Source organism: Phocoena sinus, chromosome 3 (genome assembly GCF_008692025.1).
Source record: "Phocoena sinus isolate mPhoSin1 chromosome 3, mPhoSin1.pri, whole genome shotgun sequence".
NCBI classification, from domain to species: Eukaryota; Metazoa; Chordata; class Mammalia; order Artiodactyla; family Phocoenidae; genus Phocoena; species Phocoena sinus.
Window position 1 is genome coordinate 113206031 of NC_045765.1, and position 21864 is coordinate 113227894.

General features: G+C 42.2%; 2 protein-coding genes across 4 annotated transcripts in view; both read right to left on the bottom strand.

Annotated features, from left to right (window-relative positions):
• The window catches only part of SV2C (synaptic vesicle glycoprotein 2C), a 235427-nt gene that overhangs the window by 44269 nt on the left and 169294 nt on the right, over window positions 1–21864 (bottom strand). The gene's annotated exons all lie outside the window — the stretch shown is intronic.
• Window positions 1114–2428, bottom strand: LOC116750525 (G2/mitotic-specific cyclin-B1-like). Its single transcript, XM_032625253.1, is given in 3 exon segments — window positions 1114–1433; window positions 1436–1753; window positions 1756–2428. Coding segments are annotated over 3 exon segments (1299 nt in total). The 5' UTR covers window positions 2417–2428.

Sequence of the window (21864 nt, forward strand, 5' to 3'; positions counted from 1 at the left end):
AAAGGCCCCAGCCCGGGTGGAGATGCTCAACCTTCCTTCCTCACAGCCTTCCAGACCAGGAATGTGGAAGCCAGCCTCTACTCTCTTCCCTCCCCGTGTCTAGTCAATCACTGAGAATATGATGCTATTTTCTGTATTTCTCCCAAACCTGTTCCTTTCTTTCCACCTCTGCTTTAGGCCAGGCCCTCATCCCTCGTCCAGCTCACCCTAACAGGGCTGATGTGCAGAGGGCATGGATCTATAGGGCTGTGCCCACTTCTGCAATACTGAAGTATGTGTGTCATGGATACTGCCCTGAGTCCTGAGCCTTGGATCTCTCCATGGTCCAGCAACAGCAGGGTCTGCTTGACCCAGCAGGGGCCTCAGGACCTGGTTCCAGTGCTTTGGCTTTCTTCTCCTCTGACTGGGAAATGCCCTGTGGTTAAATGATTTTAATATCTCCTGTTTTTCTCTTCTGGGAACAACGTGTGTTAACTTTATTAGGAATAGCTGATGTACAATATTATATGTTTCAGGTATACAACACAGTGATTCACAATTTTTAAAGGCTATACTCCATTTATAGTTATTATAAAATATTGGCTATATTCCCTGTGCTGTGCTATAAAATATATCCCTGTAGCTTATTTATCTTAGACATAGTGGTTTGTATCTCTTAATATGCTACCCCTATCTTGCCCCTCCACCCTTCCCTCTGCCCACTGGTAACCATTAGTTTGTTCTCTATATCTGTGAGTCTATTTCTATTTTGTTATATTCACTAGCTTGTTTCACTTTTTAGATTCAACATATAATTGATTATAATATAGTATTTGCCTTTCTCTGACCTATTTCACTAAGCATAATACCCTCCAAATCCATTGTTGCAAATGGCAAAATTTCATTCTTTTTCTTATGGCTCCGTAGTATTCCGTTGTGTACATATACCACATCTTCTACATCGATTCATCTGTTGATGAACACTTAGGATGAACACTTAGCCATACCTTGGCTATTGTAAATAATGATACTATGTACATTGGGGTGCATGTACCTTTTTTTTTTTTAATATGTACAGATGGCACATGGTGCCAATTTTATTTGCAGATATTATAGTATTCCAAAGTTCACAAGTTAAGCCTTTGCCACAGCCTTGGCTAAATCTTGAACGAGTGCAGAATTCAGCTGTGCTAGAATGCTGATCTTAGCATGCTTAGATGTGGCATACTTGTTCTTGATAGTCATGTGCTTTGTAAGCCCACGATTCACCATGACTATATTCTTAGCCAGGTGTTGCAATAACAACAAGAAGCGATTGTTGACAGTGTATGACAGGTAATGCTGTAGCGCTGGTGTCCATCCACCATTATCAAGAATTTTCAGTGCTAAGCAGAAAGCTCCCGCTGCAACCTGAGAAGGAGGAAAGTGCACCATATCGTAGTCCAACATAGTTCCAACAGATATTTGGCCAAGGTTTGTAGCTCAGCATCAACCTCTCCAATCTTAGATGCTCTCCGAAGGAAATGCAGGGGTAGAGGGCGACCCAGACTAAAATTTAAAGCTCTTAGAATCTTCATTTCCATCTGTCTGATTTGGTACTCAGTGTAGGTGTTGTCAGTCACAAAGGCAAAGTCACCAATTTCTGGAGGGTACATTTCCTCGTATTTGCTTGCAATAAACATGGCAGTGACGCCAACCATCTTGGGCACACAACTATCCTGCATGAACCGGTCAATAATGGAAACAGTCATGTACATGGTCTCCTGGAGTAAGTGAATTTCACTTGAACCTGCACTAGCCAGTCAGTTAGGATGGCTCTCATGTTTCCGGTGATTTCACGACCCAGTAGGTATTTTGGTCTGACTGCTTCCTCTTCCTCAAGTTGTCTCAGATAAGCATAGATATCTTTCACATCTTCACTACAAAGGTTTGGATCCGCTCCATCTTCTGCACCCACATCACTCACTGTAAGAATTACATCAGAGAAAGCCTGACACACATATTCTCCTGCAGGGGCACAGCCAAGTGTTTCCATGGGGCTTGGAGAGGGAGTATCAACCAAAATAGGCTCAGGGGGAAGTTTCTCTGCTTTAACAGGCTCAGGTTCTGGCTCTGGCTCCAGATCCAGCTCCGCTGGGGGCTCCGGCACAGGTATAGGAGCCTTTCCCAGAGGTTTTGGTAGATTTTTAGCAATAACTTTTCCAGCACCTAAAGTTTTTGCTTCCTTTTTCAGGGGTAGTTTGGCCTCTGGCTGTTCACTGACTTTGTTGCCGATGTCTCCAAGAGCTGTCCTTGGCCTCAGCCCGGGCTTAGAGGTTGCAACAGTGGCCACAGGCACGCGCTTTGTGCCTGCCATACTGACCTTCGCCTTATTTTCAGCATTAATTTTCGTGTTCTTCCTCTCTCCATCCGTCTGCACCCCAAACTCTCCCACCATTTTAGGGGCCCACTGACTGCCATCCTCCCCCCAAATCTGTCCCGGTCCACTCCTGCCAGGGGAACTCCAGCAGGCGAGATAGGGAGAGGAGACACAGCGAGCCAGGAGAGCCGCGTTTGTTCACCGTTCTTAGCAGCTCATCCTGGTGATCCAGAGCGCCATGGCTTCCTCTGCACCAGGCAGCAGCTCAGTGGGGAGAAGCAGAGCACGGGAGCCACTGACCAGCCGGGGACATTGAACCCACCGCAGGCCAAGAGCCATTCCCTCATGTACCTTTTTGAAGTAGTTGTTTTCGTTTTTTTCTTCAGATATATACCCAAGAGTGGAATTGATGGGTCATATGGTGGTTCCATTTTCAGTTTTCCTTCTTTTTTTTTAGTAGTTATTTATTCATTTGTTTGCACTGGGTCTTAGTTGCGGCCAGCTGGCTCCTTAGTTGCAGCACATGGGCTCCTTAGTTGCGGCAGGTGGGCTCCTTAGTTGTGGCATGCAAATTCTCAGCTGCAGCATGCATGTGGGATCTAGTTCCCTGACCAGGGGTCAAACCTGGCCCCCCTGCACTGGGAGCATGGAGTCTTATCCACTGCACCACCAGGGAAGTACTGTTTTCCACAGTGGCTGCACCAATCTACAGTCCCACCAACAGTGTACAGTTCTCTCCACACCCTCGCCAGCATTTGTTATTTGAATACCGCCTCTCTTTAACAGAGTTTCCAACCAGCTTCCAACCTGCCTAGTCTAATCTATCTTCCACGTACCTTCAAGAGATCTTTCCATAAGAAAAACGGAATCACAAACTTACTTACTAGCTTGAAACCTTTTAGTGGTTCTCCACTGGCCCTTCAGGATAAAGTTCAGATTCTTTAGTGTGACCACAGGGCCCTCCGAGACCTGGCTCCTGCCCATCTCTCCAGCCTCATTCCTCAGAAATCCCTCCTTCCAATCTTTGCTACCTGCTGTGCAACATCTTTACATCTTAACCCTTCCCCATCCTTGTCAGTTTGGAGAACTCCTAAGCTTCAGTCTTCTTTTCACCAAGTAGAGAGGAACATCCTCTGTAAATTCTTCCAGACACATTAACAAGTATTCACTTCCCCCACTGAGCTATCTCGGGATCCTGTGAATTCCCACAGCCCTTAGCATGGTGCCTGACACAGAGAAAAGCCACAGAAGACAGTGATCGTTCATCGGCAAGTCTCTTCCTGGAGGGCAGGGGCCATGTCTTATTCATCTTTAGCACAAAACGTGGCAAAGAGTAGTCACTCGACAAATGCTTATTTAGTTAATCAATAAGTAACCTGTTCTTGGATTCCTTTAAAATCAGAGTATTTGCCTAATACCTTCAAAAGTGACTTTCTGGAAACATATCATTATATTTCCTAATTTCCAAATATATGGAGTTTTGTTTCACTAACGGATTTCTAGCTGAATTTCCTTGTGGTAGGAGATCATGCATGGTGGTATTTTGAAATACGTTGGAACTGCTTTACGATTTAAAAAAATTTTTTTTATTTCTTGGTCGCACCACATGGCATGTGGGATCTTAGTTCCCCAACCAGGGATCAAACTCAAGCCCCCGCAGGCAGTGGAAGTGCAGAGTCTTAACCACTGGACCACCAAGGAAGTCTTTACAATTTTTGTTTTTTTGTTTTTTCAAGCTTTATTGAGGTATGATGGACAATTTAAAAATGTACCCGTTTAAGGTGTACAATGTGATGATTTGATATATATATATATATATATATATATATATATATAGCTTGTGAAATGATTATCATAATCAAGTTAATACACATACACATCAACCCACATTTAAGATCTACTCCACAAATTTCAAGTATACAATACAGAATTATTTATCTGTTGTCACTATGACACACACAGAACTATGGTCATATTAGATCCCCGGAACTTATTCAACTTACAACTGAAAGTTTGTACGCTTTGCCAATACTTCTTCATTTCCCCCAGTTTCTAATGTTATAGTTTGGCTTCCCTCTAGAGCAACGAATGTACTTTCTCGTGGACAGACTTAAGACTTCCCCCACACGAACTGGACTTCCTTTTGGAAAAGTAAAACTCTCAAGAGTTCATATACCAATACGTAACTCAAAGGGGCACTTCTTATATCTTTAAAGCATGTTTCATACAGATTGTTTGAAAATAAAACATAGGAACCCAAATCAGTTCAATTGTTGGCAGAAACCCAGTTCACTCTTGCCCATCCCTGATTTATGACCCTGCGTGAGACATACAAATGCTATTTCTCCTCACCCGCCCCCACCCCCTTTCCCTTTGTTTCAAAATGTCAGGCATCTACCCAGAGTTACATTTCACCTTTGCTCTCTGGAAAGGCTGATTGCTTGGGTCATTAATCTTGGCCCAGAAAGAAGGTCCTCACTGCTACCCACTGTGGAAATGATTGGTCCTGGTGCATCCCAGAGAATGGTTTTCTAGGGCTGCGGCGCCAGAAATATCAAACCCAGAGTGGCTGAGTCTGGGACAAGCGCAGCAGTTTTTCACTCGTCACCTTCTCTGGCTGCTACTTAAGAGAAATGATGTAAAAACTCAGGGAGCCCACGGTGACAGAGCACTAGAGCACAGGCAGACTGCTGCTCCAGTACAGCAGCTATAAAACCAGCTTTAACCAGAACGCTAGTACCAGCGCTCACAGATTCACACGTGGGCTCCCTTTCTCCTCATGATGGCGCACCCCACTCTGATTACAGTCGTGGTAAAGGACAGGAAGCTTTGAGCTTCCAACTGCAGCCTCCAGGAGGGATACAGGTAAGTGCATTCAAGGCCTGTAGCAGATTCCCAGAATATTTATAGTACACTCACCATGTGCCAGGTACCTCACACACATCATCTTGTTTAATGCATCAACGATCCTGCTTTCCCTGCCACCCTGATCCCCCACCGCAGGGTGGCCACATAAAATCAGGTCACCAGTCATATTCGATCTAAAAAATTTTTAGTATAAGTATGTCCCATGCAGACTTCCCTGGTGGCACAGTGGTTAAGAATCTGCCTGCCAATGCAGGGGACACGGGTTCGAGCCCTGGTCCGGGAAGATCCCACATGCTGCGGAGCAACTGGGCCCGTGCACCACAATTACTGAGCCTGCGCTCTAGAGCCCGCGAGCCACAACTACTGAGCCCACATGCCACAACTACTGAAGCCCGCGCGCCTGGAGCCCGTGCACCGCAACAAGAGAAGCCACCGCAATGAGAAGCCCATGCACCGCAACGAAGAGTAGCCCCCGCTCACCGCAACTAGAGAAAGCACTCACGCAGCAAGAAAGACCCAACGCAACCAAAAATAAATAAATTAAAAAGAAAAAAAAAGTATGTCCCATGCACTATTTGGGACATACTTACACTAAAAATTATTTGCTGTTTATCTGACATTCACTTTTTAAAAATTCAAGTATAGTTGATTTACAATGTTGTGTTAGTTTCAGGTGTACAGCACAGTGATTCAGTGATACATAAATATATATCTATCCTTTTTCAGATTCTTTTCCCTTACAGGTTATTACAAAATATTGAGTATAGTTCCCTGTGCTATATAGTAGGTCCTCGTTGGTTATCTACTTTATATATAGTAGGATGTATAAATTAATCCCAACCTCCTAATTTATCCCTTTCCCCCTTGGTAATCATAAGTTTGTTTTCTATGTCTGTGGGTCTATAAAATTCACATGTAACTAGGCATCCTAGGTGCATTTTTATTTGCTAAATATGGTAATCACATCTTCGGAGACATTTGGCAATGTCTGGAGACATTTTTTTATAACCATGAGCTTAGGGGAGGAGGGTTACTACTGGCATCTAGTGGGCAGAGGCCAGGGATGCTGCTAAATATTTTATAATGCACAGGGCAGCTCCTTCCACCCCCAAAGAATTATCCAGCCCAAATGTCAATAGTGCCCAGGATGAGATCCTCCTGTAAACTAGTCATTGTGCCCAACTGTGGCACAAGTACTCAAAATTGATAGAGATAATAAGGATATTTTAAAACTTGTTTTCAGACAAAGGTTTGGAAACAAGACTTCAGAAGACTTTAGATTTTATTCCTGTATGAACGCATTTTGTTTTTCTGTTAAGTTTTGTTATTAAGTTTTAAGCTCTTTTGATTTTTTTTTTTGCTATGAAATTGATCTACAGGGGTTGCCATTTTTTTCTACTCATATGCTTTTTTTTCTTTTTTTAAAAATAAATTTATTTTATTTATTTATTATTTTTGGCTGTGTTGGGTCTTTGTTGCTACTCCTCGTTGTGCTGCATGGGCTCCTCATTGCAGTGCCTTCTCTTGTTGCGGAGCACGGGCTCTAGGCATGTGGGCTCAGTAGTTGTGGCTCGCAGGCTCTAGAGCGCAGGCTCAGCAGTTGTGGTGCATGGGCTTAGTTGCTCCGCGGCATATGGGATCTTCCCGGACCAGGGCTCCAACCCGTGTCCCCTGCATCGGCAGGCAGATTCCCAATCACTGTGCCACCAGGGAAGCCCTCCTCATATTTTTTTTTTTTTTTTTTTTTTTTGCAGTACGCGGGCCTCTCACTGTTGTGGCCTCTCCCGTTGCGGAGCACAGGCTCCGGACGCACAGGCTCAGCGGCCATGGCTCACGGGCCCAGCTGCTCCGTGGCACGTGGGATCTTCCCGGACCAGGGCACGAACCCGTGTCCCCAGCATCGGCAGGCGGACTCTCAACCACTGCGCCACCAGGGAAGCCCCCTCATATGCTTTTAAACACACCCTAAAGAACAAGTAAAGGTGGCACACAATAAGAAGAACAAAGGAATGTTTTTCCCCCCTGGGGTTTTGGTAGAGGGCAGCATTCTCCATCAAATGCTTTCTGATAACACCTGCAGCATATAAATGCTTATTACCAAAAAAAAAAAGGTAATAACCATCTACTTCCTGTAGCATTTGTGTTCTTGTTTCATAGTGTGGGAAAGTTTGCTCTTAAAATTCCCTGCTAATCCTCAGGAATGGGGAAACAATGTCATTAGTAAAAGCACCTGGCTTTAATCACCTGTCCCAACAAGGTCACTCTAGTAGAGCCGTGGCCATTCAGCAGGAGGGGCCCACACTGGGTTCCAAAGACCTGCACTCAGAACTCTGGGAAACATGTATTCTCTTCAGGTCGTCTCAGCTCCTGCGTCCTGGGGTCCACCTCTCTGTTCCCATGCCTCATCCAGCCCCATGATATCACCATCACCAAAGTTCACTACCTTCTCTCAGCACTCATAGCCATCATCCGTAATGACTCACCTTTTCTTCCCTTCTGCCTGATCTCCTCCTCAAACCCTGCTGCTTCATTTTCCAATGTCCTGGAGGATGGCTCAGTAAGTCCACCTCAACAATGAAATGCTTTACTCCAGCCTCAACCTTTCCACTCTCCCCATTCTGTTTTGAACTTGCCCATTAGTGACTCCCCTTTTGTCTACCTGCTGAATACAGTATCAAGATTCCCTTTTTCCTATCTTGAGCTCCTTGTATCCCAGGAGCTCCTCCTGCCCTAAGCAGAGTCCCTATGGGCACGCAATGACCAGCCTTTCAGATATGCTCAGATAACATACTCATCTTAGGCTCCAGTGGGACATGGCTACAACCCCCTTTATAGATTTAAAAACTGAAGATTAAAAAAAAAATCAGACTTAGCACTGAATTACCATTGTTCAATATCATTGGTCTTCAGGGTCATGCAAATTAAAACCACAGTGAGATACCATTCCATGCCCACCTAGGGATGGCAACGATGTGGGGCAACTGGAACTCTCAGACATTACTGGTGAGAGTGTAAAATGGAACAACTTTAGACAACTGGCAGTTTCTTAAAAAATTAAACACACATCTACCTTGTGATCCAGAAATCCTACTCCTGGGTATTATATCGAAGAGAAATGAAAATGTAAGCAGAGCTGAAGCTGCTCAAAAGACTTGTATAAAAATGGTCAGAGAAGGCTTCCCTGGTGGCGCAGTGGTTAAGAATCCGCCTGCCAATGCAGGGGACACGGGTTCGAGCCCTGGTCCGGGAAGATCCCACATGCTGCGGAGCAACTGGGCCCGTGCACCACAATTACTGAGCCTGCGCTCTAGAGCCCACGAGCCACAACTACTGAAGCCCGTGTGCCTAGAGCCCGTGCTCCGCAATAAGAGAAGCCACCGCAATGAGAAGCCCACACACCACAACGAAAAGTAGCCCCCGCATAGCAACGAAGACCCAACGCGGCCAAAAATAAAAATAACAAATAAATTTATATTTTAAAAAATGGTCAGAAAGCAGCCTTTAGGAAAATTAAAATTAACCCCTCTCCTCCCCCAAAAAAAGCCCCACATAAAACTGCAGGTAACTCAAATGTCCATCAATGGGAGAATGGAGGAACACATTATGTGAATCTATATAAAGGGATTCTATTTTACAATAAAAAGGAATGAACTACTGATACATGCAACGTTATGAATTTATCAATGAATTTTTAAAACATTATGCTGAGTTAAAGAAGCGAGAAAGTTCTATACTTTATTTCTGTGAAATTCAGGAATGGGCAGAACTAATCTTTGGCTATAGAAATCAGAACACTGGTTGACTTTGGGGTGGGGAGTGGAGGGGCTGACTGAATATGGGTATGATATCCTATTTATCTTGATTTGGGTGGTGGTTACATGGATGTATACAATTGTCAAAATCCATAGTGGTACACTTAAGAGGAATCTTTTTATATGTAAATTACAACCTCAATTTAACAAAGAGTGGTCAGATGACAACAGGAGCAAGATTACATTATCAGTAATATACCAAAGCTCCAGGCATAGGACTAGATACTTTATAAACTAATCTGATTTGGAAGCATTCAGACTGTATTGCTTTGGGCTTAGCACTAGGTCAACTGGTTGTGTCTGAACAGACAACATTCTTTTTGCTTTTAACAGCAGAGGTGATCAAAGGCCAGGCAGGGCTCAGGTTCCATACTGAAGCTCCTTCCACTCTCTTGGCCAAGCTCTCCCGGACAAAGGTAACTCCTGAAGAGAGAGTTCCCAACCCTGGGGACTAAGGAGACGCAGGCCACTCCTCCTCGCCAAAGGGAGATTTCCTGAGGCAGCTGCCCTTCTGATTGTGACCAGGCCATGTTGCCCAGAATGGTCTCCAGCAGCCATCTAGATGCATCACATACAAACTACAGCCTGCAGTGAACCACCACACAGTCCGGAGTTACTGCTTCTAAGGATTCAAACTACAGAAGAGATAGTTCTGACTTTTGTGACCTCAGTGAGGACTTCACCTTCTACCGTATATCTCCTAGCCAAACTCCTGACACACACACACACACACACACACACACACACACACACACACACACACACACAAGCTAGAAAGAACATTCAGCCCCAGAGGCAGCAATAATTGTGAGATTATTGAATAAGATTACATGTTAATTAATAAGATTAATAGATAAGCAGGGAAAGCAAGTAATTTCTTTGCTTAACTCAGGGGCTCTCGAAGTTTGGTAGCCAAAGAACACTTGTGGAGGTTTCTAAATTCCACAGATGCCTGGAGGTCGGTGTGAAGTCTGACAACCCGTCTGGATAAGCAAAGTGGAGGTGTGCTTTGATACGGAATTAGATTAAGGAAGATTTTAAAAAAAGGTTTTCAGAAGTCTAGCAGTCATTTTCGTTTGGTAGGAGGCAGGTTGAAGAAGTTTAAGTGCAATTTTAGAGGCTGACAAGCTTAGTAACGAGGAGGAATTTGCTGGTCAAGTTTGTTTTATAAATGCCTTTGTCTTCTGAGGGCAAGGTGAAGATGTGAACTGGCCAGTGTTTGTTAGTTTCATGAAGGTCTTGAAAAGATGAACATAGTGACATTTTAAAGGGGAGGCAGATCAAAAAAAAGATTTGGGAGTGGGCGGTACTCTGGCTGGGAAATGAGTTTCCATGGAAACATTCTCCTTCCATCAGAGTCCAGTTTGCACAAAGGCAAACCAAACAGAGTTTTAAAAAATACCTCACGAGCTCTCTGATAGACTGAGTTTCCAGAGGTGACAAAGGAAGGAAAAGTTTCTGACATTAAATCAGGACAGGCACAAATTAAAAAGCTAAAATGCACCCCTCGTCCATTCTAGGGTGTTCTAAGAAATGGTAGACTGTGATTAACCCTAACCAACACTGGGGGGCACCCTGGGTTCATAGGATACAGAGATGAGGTGCTTTTAAAAGGCTTTTTCCTGCTGACCTTTACCTGCAAGTCTGAGGGGAAGCTGGAATCAAGTCAGACTCGTGCCTGTCCTAAAACCTAAGCCCACGAAAGTTGCTGTGCTTTTTCTTTCCTGCAGGGTTCTCGTTCACACGCATTCTAAGTCAACTGCTGCACTCTTACATTAGACCCGGCAGGGCACCTGCCCGGGGTGGGGGGGGGGGATAAATACATAGACTGGAAAGGCAGGGTGCCCTCCAGCTCTGAGCACTAGAGACCCAGCCAGGGGCAGCCAAAGCACAAAGCAGCCTCAGTGAGGGTTAGAATATAAGGTGGAGCCATTAAGGGTTGGAGATCAGTATTGTTTAAAGTGAAAATCCGGACAGACTGGTTCAAGATGGTGGAGTAGAAGGACGTGCGCTCACTGTCTCTTGCAAGAGCACTGGAATCACAACTAACTGCCGAACAATCATCGACAGGAAGACACTGGAACTCACCAAAAAGATACCCCACATCCAAAGACAAAGGAGAAGCCACAATGAGACGGTAGGAGGGGCGCAGCCACAGTAAAATCAAATCCCATAACTGCTGGGTGGGTGACTCACAGACTGGAAAACACTTATACCACAGAAGTCCACCCACTGGAGTGAAGGTTCTGAGCCCCATGTCAGGCTTCCCAACCTGGGGGTCTGGCAACGGGAGGAGGAATTCCCAGAGAATCAGACTTTGAAGGCTAGAGGGATTTGATTGTAGGACTTTGACAGGACTGGGGGAAACAGAGACTCCACTCTTGGAGGACATACACAAAGTAGTGTGCGCATCGGGACGCAGGAAAAGGAGCGGTGACCGCAGGGAAGACTGAACCAGACCTGCCTGCTGGTGTTGGAGGGTCTCCTGCAGAGGCAGGGTGTGGCTGTGTCTCATCATGAGGACAAGGACACTGGCAGCAGAAGTTCTGGGAAGTACTCCTTGGCGTGAGCCCTCTCAGAGTCCACCATTAGCCCCACCAAAGAGCCCAGGTAGGCTCCAGTGTTGGGTCGCCTCAGGCCAAACAACCAACAGGGAAGGAACTCAGCCCCACCCATCATCAGACAAGTAGTTTAAAGTTTTACTGAGCTCTGCCTACCAGAGCAACACACAGCTCTACCCACCACCAGTCCCTCTCATCAGGAAACTTGCACAAGCCTCTTAGATAGCCTCATCCACCGGAGGGCAGACAGCAGAAGCAAGAAGAACTACAATCCTGCAGCCTGTGGAACAAAAACCACATTCACAGAAAGACAGACAAGATGAAAAGGCAGAGGGTTACGTACCAGATGAAGGAACAAGATAAAACTGCAGAAAAACAACTAAATGAAGCGGAGATAGGCAACCTTCCAGAAAAAGAATACAGAATAATGAGAGTGAAGATGATCCAGGACCTTGGAAAAAGAATGGAGGCAAAGATTGAGAAGATGCAAAAAATGTTTAACAAAGAACTAGAAGAATTAAAGAACAAATAAACAGAGATGAACAATACAATAACTGAAATGAAAACTACACTAGAAGGAATCAATAGCAGAATAACTGAGGCAGAAGAACAGATAAGTGACCTGGAAGACAGAATGGTGGAATTCACTGCTGCGGAACAGAATAAAGAAAAAAGAATGAAAAGAGGACTTCCCTGGTGGCGCAGTGGTTAAGAATCCACCTACCGATGCAGAGAACATGGGTTTGAGCCCTGGTCCAGGAAGATCCCACATGCCACAGAGCAACTAAGCCCGTGCGTCACAACTACTGAGGCTGTGCTCTAGAGTCCATGAGCCACAACTACTGAGCTTGTGTGATATGACTACTGAAGTCTCAATGCCTAGAGCCTGTGCTCCACAACAAGAGAAGCCACTGCAATGAGGAGCCCGTGCACTGCAATGGACAGTAGCCCCCGCTTGCTGCAACTAGAGAAAGCCTGTGCATACCAATGAAGACCCAATGCAGCAATAAATAAATAAATAAATAAATTTATTAAAAAAAAGAAAAGAATGAAAAGAAATGAAGACAACCTAAGAGACCTCTGGGACAACATTAAACGCAACAACATTTGCATTATAGGGGTACCAGAAGGAGAAGAGAGAGACAAAGGACCCAAGAAAATATTTGAAGAGATTATAGTCGAAAACTTCCCTAACATGGGAATGGAAATAGCCACCCAAGTCCAGGAAGCACAGAGAGTCCCAGGCAGGATAATCCCAAGGAGAAACATGCCAAGACACATAGTAATCAAACTGACAAAAATTAAAGATGAAAAATTATTGAAAGCAACAAGGGAAAAATGACAAATAATATACAAGGGAACTACCATAATGTTAACAGCTGATTTCTCAGCAGAAACTCTACAAGCCAGAAGGGAGTGGCATGGTATCTTTAAAATGAGGAAAAGGAAGAACCTACAACCAAGATTACTCTACCTGGCAAGGATCACATTCAGATTCGATGGAGAAATCAAAAGCTTTACAGACAAGCAAAAGCTAAGAGAATTCAGCACCACCAAACCAGCTCTACAACAAATGCTAAAGGAACTTCTCTAAGTGGGAAACACAAGAGAAGAAAAGAACCTACAACAATAAGCCCATAACAATTAAGAAAATGGTCATAGGAACATACATATTGATAATTACCTTAAACGTGAATGGATTAAATGCTCCAACCAAAAGACACAGGCTTGCTGAATGGATACAAAAACAAGACCCATATATATGCTGTTTACAAGAGACCCACTACAGACCTAGGGACACATACAGACTGAAAGTGAGGGGATGGAAAAAGATATTCCATGCAAATGGAAATCAAAAGAAAGCTGGAGTAGCAATACTCATATCAGATAAAATAGACTTTAAAATAAAGCATGTTAAAAGAGACAAGGAAGGACACTACATAATGATCAAGGGATCAATCCAAGAAGTTATAACAATTGTAAATATATATGCACCCAACATAGGAGCACCTCAATACATAAGGCAAATGCTAACAGCTATAAAAGAGGAAATCGACAGTAACACAATAATGGGGGGACTTTAACACCTCACTTACACCAATGGACAGATCATTCAAACAGAAAATTAATAAGGAAACACAAGCTTTAAATGAAACCATAGACCAGATAGATTTAATTGATATTTATAGGACATTCCATCCAAAAACAGCAGATTACACTTTCTTCTCAAGTGCACATGGAACATTCTCCAGGATAGATCACATTTTGGGTCACAAATCAAGCCTCAGTAAATTTAAGAAAATTGAAATCATATCAAGCATCTTTTCTGACAACAACGCTATGAGATTAGAAATCAATTACAGGGAAAAAAATGTAAAAAACACAAACACATGGAGGTTAAACAATACATTACTAAATAACCAAGACATCATTGAAGAAATCAAAAAATACCAAGAGACAAATGGCAACAAAAACACGACGATCCAAAACCTATGGGATGCAGCAAAAGCAGTTCTAAGATGGAAGTTTATAGCAATACAAGCCTACTTCAAGAAACAAGAAAAATCTCAAATAAACAATCTAACCTTACACCTAAAGGAACTAGAGAAAGAAGAACAAACAAAACTCAAAGTTAGTAGAATGAAAGAAATCATAAAGATCAGAGCAGAAATAAATGAAATAGAAACAAAGAAAACAATAGCAAAGATCAATAAAACTAAAAGCTGGTTCTTTGAGAAGATAAACAAAATTGATAAACCTTTAGCCAGAGTCATCAAGAAAAAGAGGGAGAGGACTCAAATCAATAAAATTAGAAATGAAAAAGGAGAAGTTACAACAGACACCGCAGAAATACAAAGCATCCTAAGAGGCTACTACAAGCAACTCTATGCCAACAAAATGGACAACCTGGAAGAAATGGACAAATTCTTAAACGGGTTTCACCTTGCAAGACTGAAGCAGGAAGAAATAGAAAATATGAACAGACCTATCACAAATAATGAAATTGAAACTGTGATTAAAAATCTTCCAACAAACAAAAGTCCAGGACCAGATGGCTTCACAGGTGAATCCTATCAAACATTTAGAGAAGAGCTAACACCCATCCTTCTCAAAATCTTCCAAAAAATTGCAGAGGGAGGAACACTCCCAAACTCATTTTATGAGGCCACCATCACCCTGATACCAAAAAGAGACAAAGATACTACAAAAAAAGAAAATTACAGACCAATATCACTGATGAATATAGATGCAAAAATCCTCAACAAAATACTAGCACATAGAATCCGATGTTAAAAAGATTATACACCATGATCAAGTGGGATTTATCCCAGGGATGCAAGGATTCTTCAATATATGCAAATCAATCAATGTGATACACCATATTAACAAACTGAAGAATAAAAACCATATGATCATCTCAATAGGTGCAGAAAAAGCTTTTGACAAAATTCAACACCCATTTATGATAAAAACTCTCCAGAAAGTGGGCATACAGGGAACCTACCTCAACATAATAGAGGCCATATATGACAAACCCACAGCAAACATCATTCTCAATGGTGAAAAACTGAAAGCATTTCCTCTAAGATCAGGAACAAGACAAGGATGTCCACTCTCACCACTATTATTCAACATAGTTTTGAAGTCCTAGTCACAGCAATCAGAGAAGAAAAAGAAATGAAACGAATACAAATTGGAAAAGAATAAGTAAAACTGTCACTGTTTTCAGATGACATGATACTATACATAGAGAATCCTAAAGATGCCACCAGAAAACTACCAGAGCTAATCAATGAATTTGGTAACATTGCAGGATACAAAATTAATGCACAGAAATCTCTTGCATTCCTATACACTAATGAATGAAAAATCTGAAAGAGAAATTAAGGAAACATTCCCATTTACCATTGCAACAAAAAGAATAAAATACCTAGGAATAAACCTACCTAGGGAGACAAAGACCTGTATGCAGAAAACTATAAGACACTGATGGATATTAAAGATGATACAAACAGATGGAGATATATACCATGTTCTTGGATTAGAAGAATCAATATTGTGTAAATGACTATACTACCCAAAGCAATCTACAGATTTAGTGCAATCCCTATCAAATTACCAATGGCATTTTTTTTTACAGAACTAGAACAAAAATTCTTAAAATTTGTACAGAGACACAAAAGACCCCGAATAGCCAACACAGTCTTAAGGGAAAAGAACGGAGCTGAAGGAATCAGACTCCCTGACTTCAGACTATACTACAAATCTACAGTAATCAAGACAATATGGTACTGGCATAAAAACAGAAATATAGATCAATGGAACAGGATTGAAAGCCCAGAGGTAAACCCATGCACCTATGTTCAACTAATCCATGACAAAGGAGGCAAGGATATACAATGGAGAAAAGACAGTCTCTTCAATAAGTGGTTCTGGGAAAACTGGACAGCTACATGTAAGAGAATGAAATTAGAACACTCCCTAACACCACACACAAAAATAAACTCAAAGTAGATTAGAGACCTAAATGTAAGACTGGACACTATAAAACCCTTAGAGGAAAACATAGGAAGAACACTCTTTGACATAAATCACAGCAAGATCTTTTTTGATCCACCTCCTAGAGTAATGGAAATAAAAAGAAATATAAACAAATGGGACCTAATGAAACATAAAATCTTTTGCAAAGCAAAGGAAACTACAAACAAGACGAAAAGACAACCCTCAGTATGGGAGAAAATATTTGCAAATGAATCAACAGACAAAGGATTCATCTCCAAAATATATAAACAGCTCATGCAGCTCAATTTAACAAAAAACAAACAACCCAATCCAATAATGGGCAGAAGACCTAAATAGACATTTCTCCAAAGAAGACATACAGATGGCCAAGAAGCACATGAAAAGCAGCTCAACATCACTAATTGTTAGAGAAATGCAAATCAAAAATACAATGAGGTATCACCTCACACCAGTCAGAATGGGCACCATCAGAAAATCTACAAACAACAAATGCTGGAGAGGGTGTGGAGGAAAGGGAACCTTCTTGCACTGTTGGTGGGAATGTAAACTGATACAGTCACTATGGAGAACAGTATGGGCATTCCTTAAAAAACTAAAAATAGAATTACCATATGATCCAGCAATCCCAGTACTGGGCATATACCCAGAGAAAACCGTAATTCAAAAAGACACATGGGGCTTCCCTGGTGGCGCAGTGGTTGAGAGTCCGCCTGCCGATGCAGGGGACACGGGTTCGTGCCCCGGTCCGGGAAGATCCCACATGCCGCGGAGCGGCTGGGCCCGTGAGCCATGGCCGCTGAGCCTGCGCTTCTGGAGCCTGCGCTCCGCAAGGGGAGAGGCCACAACAGTGAGAGGCCCGCGTACCACACACAAAAAAAAAAAAAAAAAAAAAAAAAAAAAAAAAAAAAAAGACACATGCACCCCAATGTTCATTGCAGTACTATTTACAATAGCCAGGTCATGGAAGCAACCTAAATGCCTATCGACAAGAATGGATAAAGAAGATGTGGTACAAATATACAATGGAATATTACTCAGCTATAAAAAGGAATGAAATTGGGTCATTTGTAGAGATGTGGATGGACCTAGAGACTGTCATACAGAGTGCAGTAAGTCAGAAAGAGAAAAACAAATATCGTATATTAACACATATATGTGGAACCTAGAAAAATGGTACAGATGAACTGGTTTGCAGGGCAGAAATAGAGACACAAATGTAGAGAACAAACATGTGGACACCAAGCAGGGAAAGTGGTGGGGGTCGTGGTGGGATGAATTGGGAGATTGGGATTGACATGTATACACTAATATGTATAAAATGGATAACTAATAAGAACCTGCTGTATAAAATAAATAAATAAAATAAAATTAAAAAAATAAAGTGGAAATCCTTGCCCACCATTTCATAAAAAGACCATAGCACATATTCTGCAACCCACCTGCCACCTCTTTGTTAGGTTTTGAGTTTTTAAAAAGGGACCAGGGGGACTTCCCTGGTGATCCAGTGGTTAACTTCGCCTTCCAATGCAGGGGGTGCAGGTTCAATCCCTGGGTGGGGAGCTAAGATCCCACATGCCCCATGGAAAAAAAAACCAAAACATAAAAGAGAAGCAATATTGTAATGAATTCAATAAAGACTTTAAAAATGGTCCACATCAAAAAATCTTTAAAAAAGTAAATAAATAAAAAGGGATCAGGAAAAACAATCTTGACAGTGTACTTCGTATCTACGAGGGGCTGAAGTGAGGCAGTCCATCCTCTAGTGGACCAGGGCTTAGCAGAATCCCGGGGAAGAGCTGGGGGTATCCTGGTGTGACAGCTCATATGGATTTCACCGGGCCAGGGGGTTTGGTTTTAATGGGCACAAGCATGGTGCAGCAGATGGAAAGGTTATTTGAAACCAACCCACAATCTGAGATGTGGGTAGGCAAAGTCTGATGGAGCAAAGAAATACCTACTTACTTGGATACAGACCCCAGCTGGGACAGTGGGGCCTTAGGGCAACTCTGGGGTCACAATAAAGAAAGAAGTGTGAGTCTGTGAGGGGCAGTATGAGAAAAGGACTCTAAAATCAGGGTCGAGGGAAAGAAACACGATGGACATTCTGCGGCAGAGGAGGACAGGGACATGGGAGAAATGGATGATGTGAGAAGATGCTCTTCAGACTCACTGGTCTGATATTCAAACCGCTTCATATAATTATACCCAGAGAACATTCATGAATCCTTGTCTGGGAAAACAGGGACTAAACAGAAACTATTGAGCTAGAAACATACCTTAAGAGTTAAAGCATTATGGTTCTGACAATTCCTACCAGGAAAAAAGCTTTCTCGTATGAAAAAAAATCTTTGGTCACTTTGATGTATTAGAAATTAGTAACAAGAACCACAGAACTTAATAATAGCCTTACTATTGAATAGCTGTTTTTCCTCTTTCCATGGGATAGGGAAAAGCTCAAAATCTTTGGTTAGCAGAGAACTTCCTGACAGTGAGTACTAAAAATTGTAGACAAAGTAAAATCCACTGGGCGGTGGGGCGCGGTTGGGCGGGGGATCATTCTAAAAGAAATAAAAATCAACCCTGAGAGTCTCATTTGTCTGGTATGAACTGGAAGAGGGTAGACTTGATTCAAAAGGATTCTTTTGATCACTTTACTTTACCCTCAAATAGCACTTTGTTGTTTCCTAGTTATAAAAACAATACATGCATATGTGGCAAATTCAAGCAACATAGAATACAATGTAAAAGAAAGCAACTCACCCCAAGTTTCATCACCCAGAGATAAACATAATTAACATTTTGGATTGAGTACAATTATTAGCATTTACTTAAGCCATGAGAAGATTTACTTTAGTAAGAGTCTTGGGAAAAGGAGAAGTTTCATTCACAAAGAGTTTTTAAGTATGCAACCTTGGTTCACAATATGTTGGGGGCAACCTGTGTATTTCACATGCAATATTCGAGCACATATGCATCAGACATTGCCTTTGTTAAAAAGGAGACAACAGGACTAAAATGTGCTAAGTCCACATCACCAAACCGAACCAATATCTAACCTAACAGCAGTTTCAAACTTCCCCAGGAATATAATCTAAACTGGTCAGCCTGGAATTTCCTGGTCAGCACTAGCGAGGTAATGCCTGAAGACCCCTTCCATCCCCCAAAAGAGGGTGACCTAAGCCTGAAACTATCCACTCTCTGCTGGAAATTTCCCTTTCCTGCTCCCTTTCCGTCTATATAAACCTTCCCTTTTTTTGCAGTCAGTGGAGCTCCTTCCTACAGGCTAGATGGGATGCTGCCTGACTCAGGAATCATTTAATAAAGCCAATTAGATCTTCAAATTCACTTGGTTGAATTTTTGTTATTTAACACCTTATGTACCCAAAAATTTCCATAGAAAACAGGCAGTTCCTAAGGGCTAACAGAGTGAGATCATTGTAAAGCTAAATACAGAGGTTGGAGTAATGCTTATGTTAATGTCTCACTCCAACTGAGTTTTCAGAACCTGTTTCCAGCAACTCTCTCAGGCATGAAAGAAAAAGGGGTGAGGTACTAATGCTGTTATTTTGCCAAACTGGCTGGCTACAATTGTAGATGCATTACATTGCCATGTCTGATGGAGAAAGCCGTTCAGATTAGAAAAAAAAAAAAAAAATGAGAATAGTCTGTTGTAGTTTTTCATTTTACATTGGAAGAAAGTTATGTTTTTCTTCTTCTAATACTTGGGATGGTTTCTAAATTAAATGATGCCTGTAGGTAAAGCTTAAAGATTTTGACTTGGTGATTAAGGATTCTGATATCAATTCCAGTGGAGGGAGGGGTGTTTCCTCACATATCCAAGCAATTCTCAGATACCATCTGTGTGCTTTACAGTTTAACTCAATTCTGACACTATCTGCTTGGAGATAACATCAGATTCCACAGGTTAAGGGCTCAGTCCCACAAGACTGCCCTCCACCCCCTCCCAGCCACCCCTGCCCCACCTCCCTGCAATCCTCAGAGGCCAATTCCAGGCCCAAGTTGTCACCTGTGCTTCTGGCCAACTGGCTACAGATTGGAGGACTCCCTCCTTAGGTTCGAATAATTTACTAGAGTGGCTCACAGAGCCCAGGGAAATATTCTACTCACCAGATTACCAGTTTATCATAAAAGATAGAACTCAGGAACTGCTAGATGGAAGAGATGCATAGGGCAGGGCAGGGTATGTGGGGAAGGGCTCAGTTTCTGTGCTCTCTCCCAGCATGTCACTGTCCCGAAATCTCCATGTGTTCACCAACCCAAAGCTCTGCAAACCCCAACTCTTTTGAGCTTTTATGGGAGCTTCATTACATAGGCATGAGTAAGTCATTGGCCACTAGTGATGAAACTCAATCCCCAGCTCCTCTCTCCTCCCCAAGAGGGCAGGGGCAGGACGGAAAGTTCCAATTATAAGGTTGGCCTCACCCATCCTTAGATGCTGTCCAGGCACCTTGTTAATACAACAAAAGACACCTTTATCACTCTCTTGAGAAATTCTAAGGGTTTTAAGAACTCTGTGCCTGGGAAGGGGTCAAAGACCAAATATATATATTTCTCATTATAAATCACAATATCACAGTGATAGTAACTAACATTCATTCCACAAAGATAAAATCCTCACGGTAAGAACAGCAAAAAAATAAAATTATTACTTGCTCATTAGAGTCTCTTACTTTCTCATCTCTTACTCCAACATTTTGAATAGCCCCTTATTCAGAATCTAGAGGTTACCAGCTGAGGACGCTAGCGAGCACTGCCCGTCTCTTGTAGAGCAGAAGGGTGTGTTCTCAGGTAGATCAACTTAAGGAAAAACTGCTTATGGAATCCTTTTGGCCTTTGCTGTTCTTCCAAGTGGACATATAGCTCCTTTTCCCCAGTACAATCTATTGAATGCATTTAGAAAGCAAGTGGAAAGGAGTGGTTCAGAAATACTGGATGTTAAGGGGGTCTGGATGCTGTTTTCACAGGATGCTTATTTAGTACAAAGGAAATAAAGTTAAATGGCAGCCACAGTACTAAGTCAGTGTACTCAAGGAGCAAGCTTCCAGTCAGAGCCTCTGATAGGATGCCTTTAATTTGGCCTTTTAAAAATATAAAGAGTTTTTGGTTAACAACATATGTAAGGAACAAAACTAATAAATCTTTATGCTATCATAAATAGCATGTTAGGCATTTTATTTTTAACCTAGGTTTGGATTTTCTTGGTCAAATCTGAAGAAAAGCAGGAGCTGAAACACACAAAAACAAATAAAAACCAGCCAAAATAACAGAGTGGAGAGTGAGGTAAAGACTGGGTATCTGTTGAATGGATAAAGATGTGGTACATGTATACAATGGTATTACTCAGCCATAAAAAATAATGAAAGCATGCCATTTGCAGCAACATGGATGAACCTGGAGATTATCATACTAGGTGAAATAAGTCAGACAGAGAAAGACAAATATCATATGATATCACTCATATGTGGAATTTCCCCCCCCCAAAAAAAAGATACAAATGAACTTATTTACAAAACAGAAACAGACCCACAGACATAGAAAGCAAACTTATGGTTACAAAGGGAATAGTGAGGGGAACTGGCGAGTCATCAATTAGGAGTTTGGGATTGACACAAACACACTACTACATATAAAACAGATAACCAACAAGGACCTACTGTATAGCACAAGGAACTATATTCAATTTTTTTGTAATAACCTATAAGGGAAAAGGATCTGAAAAAGAATAGACATAGACACAGAT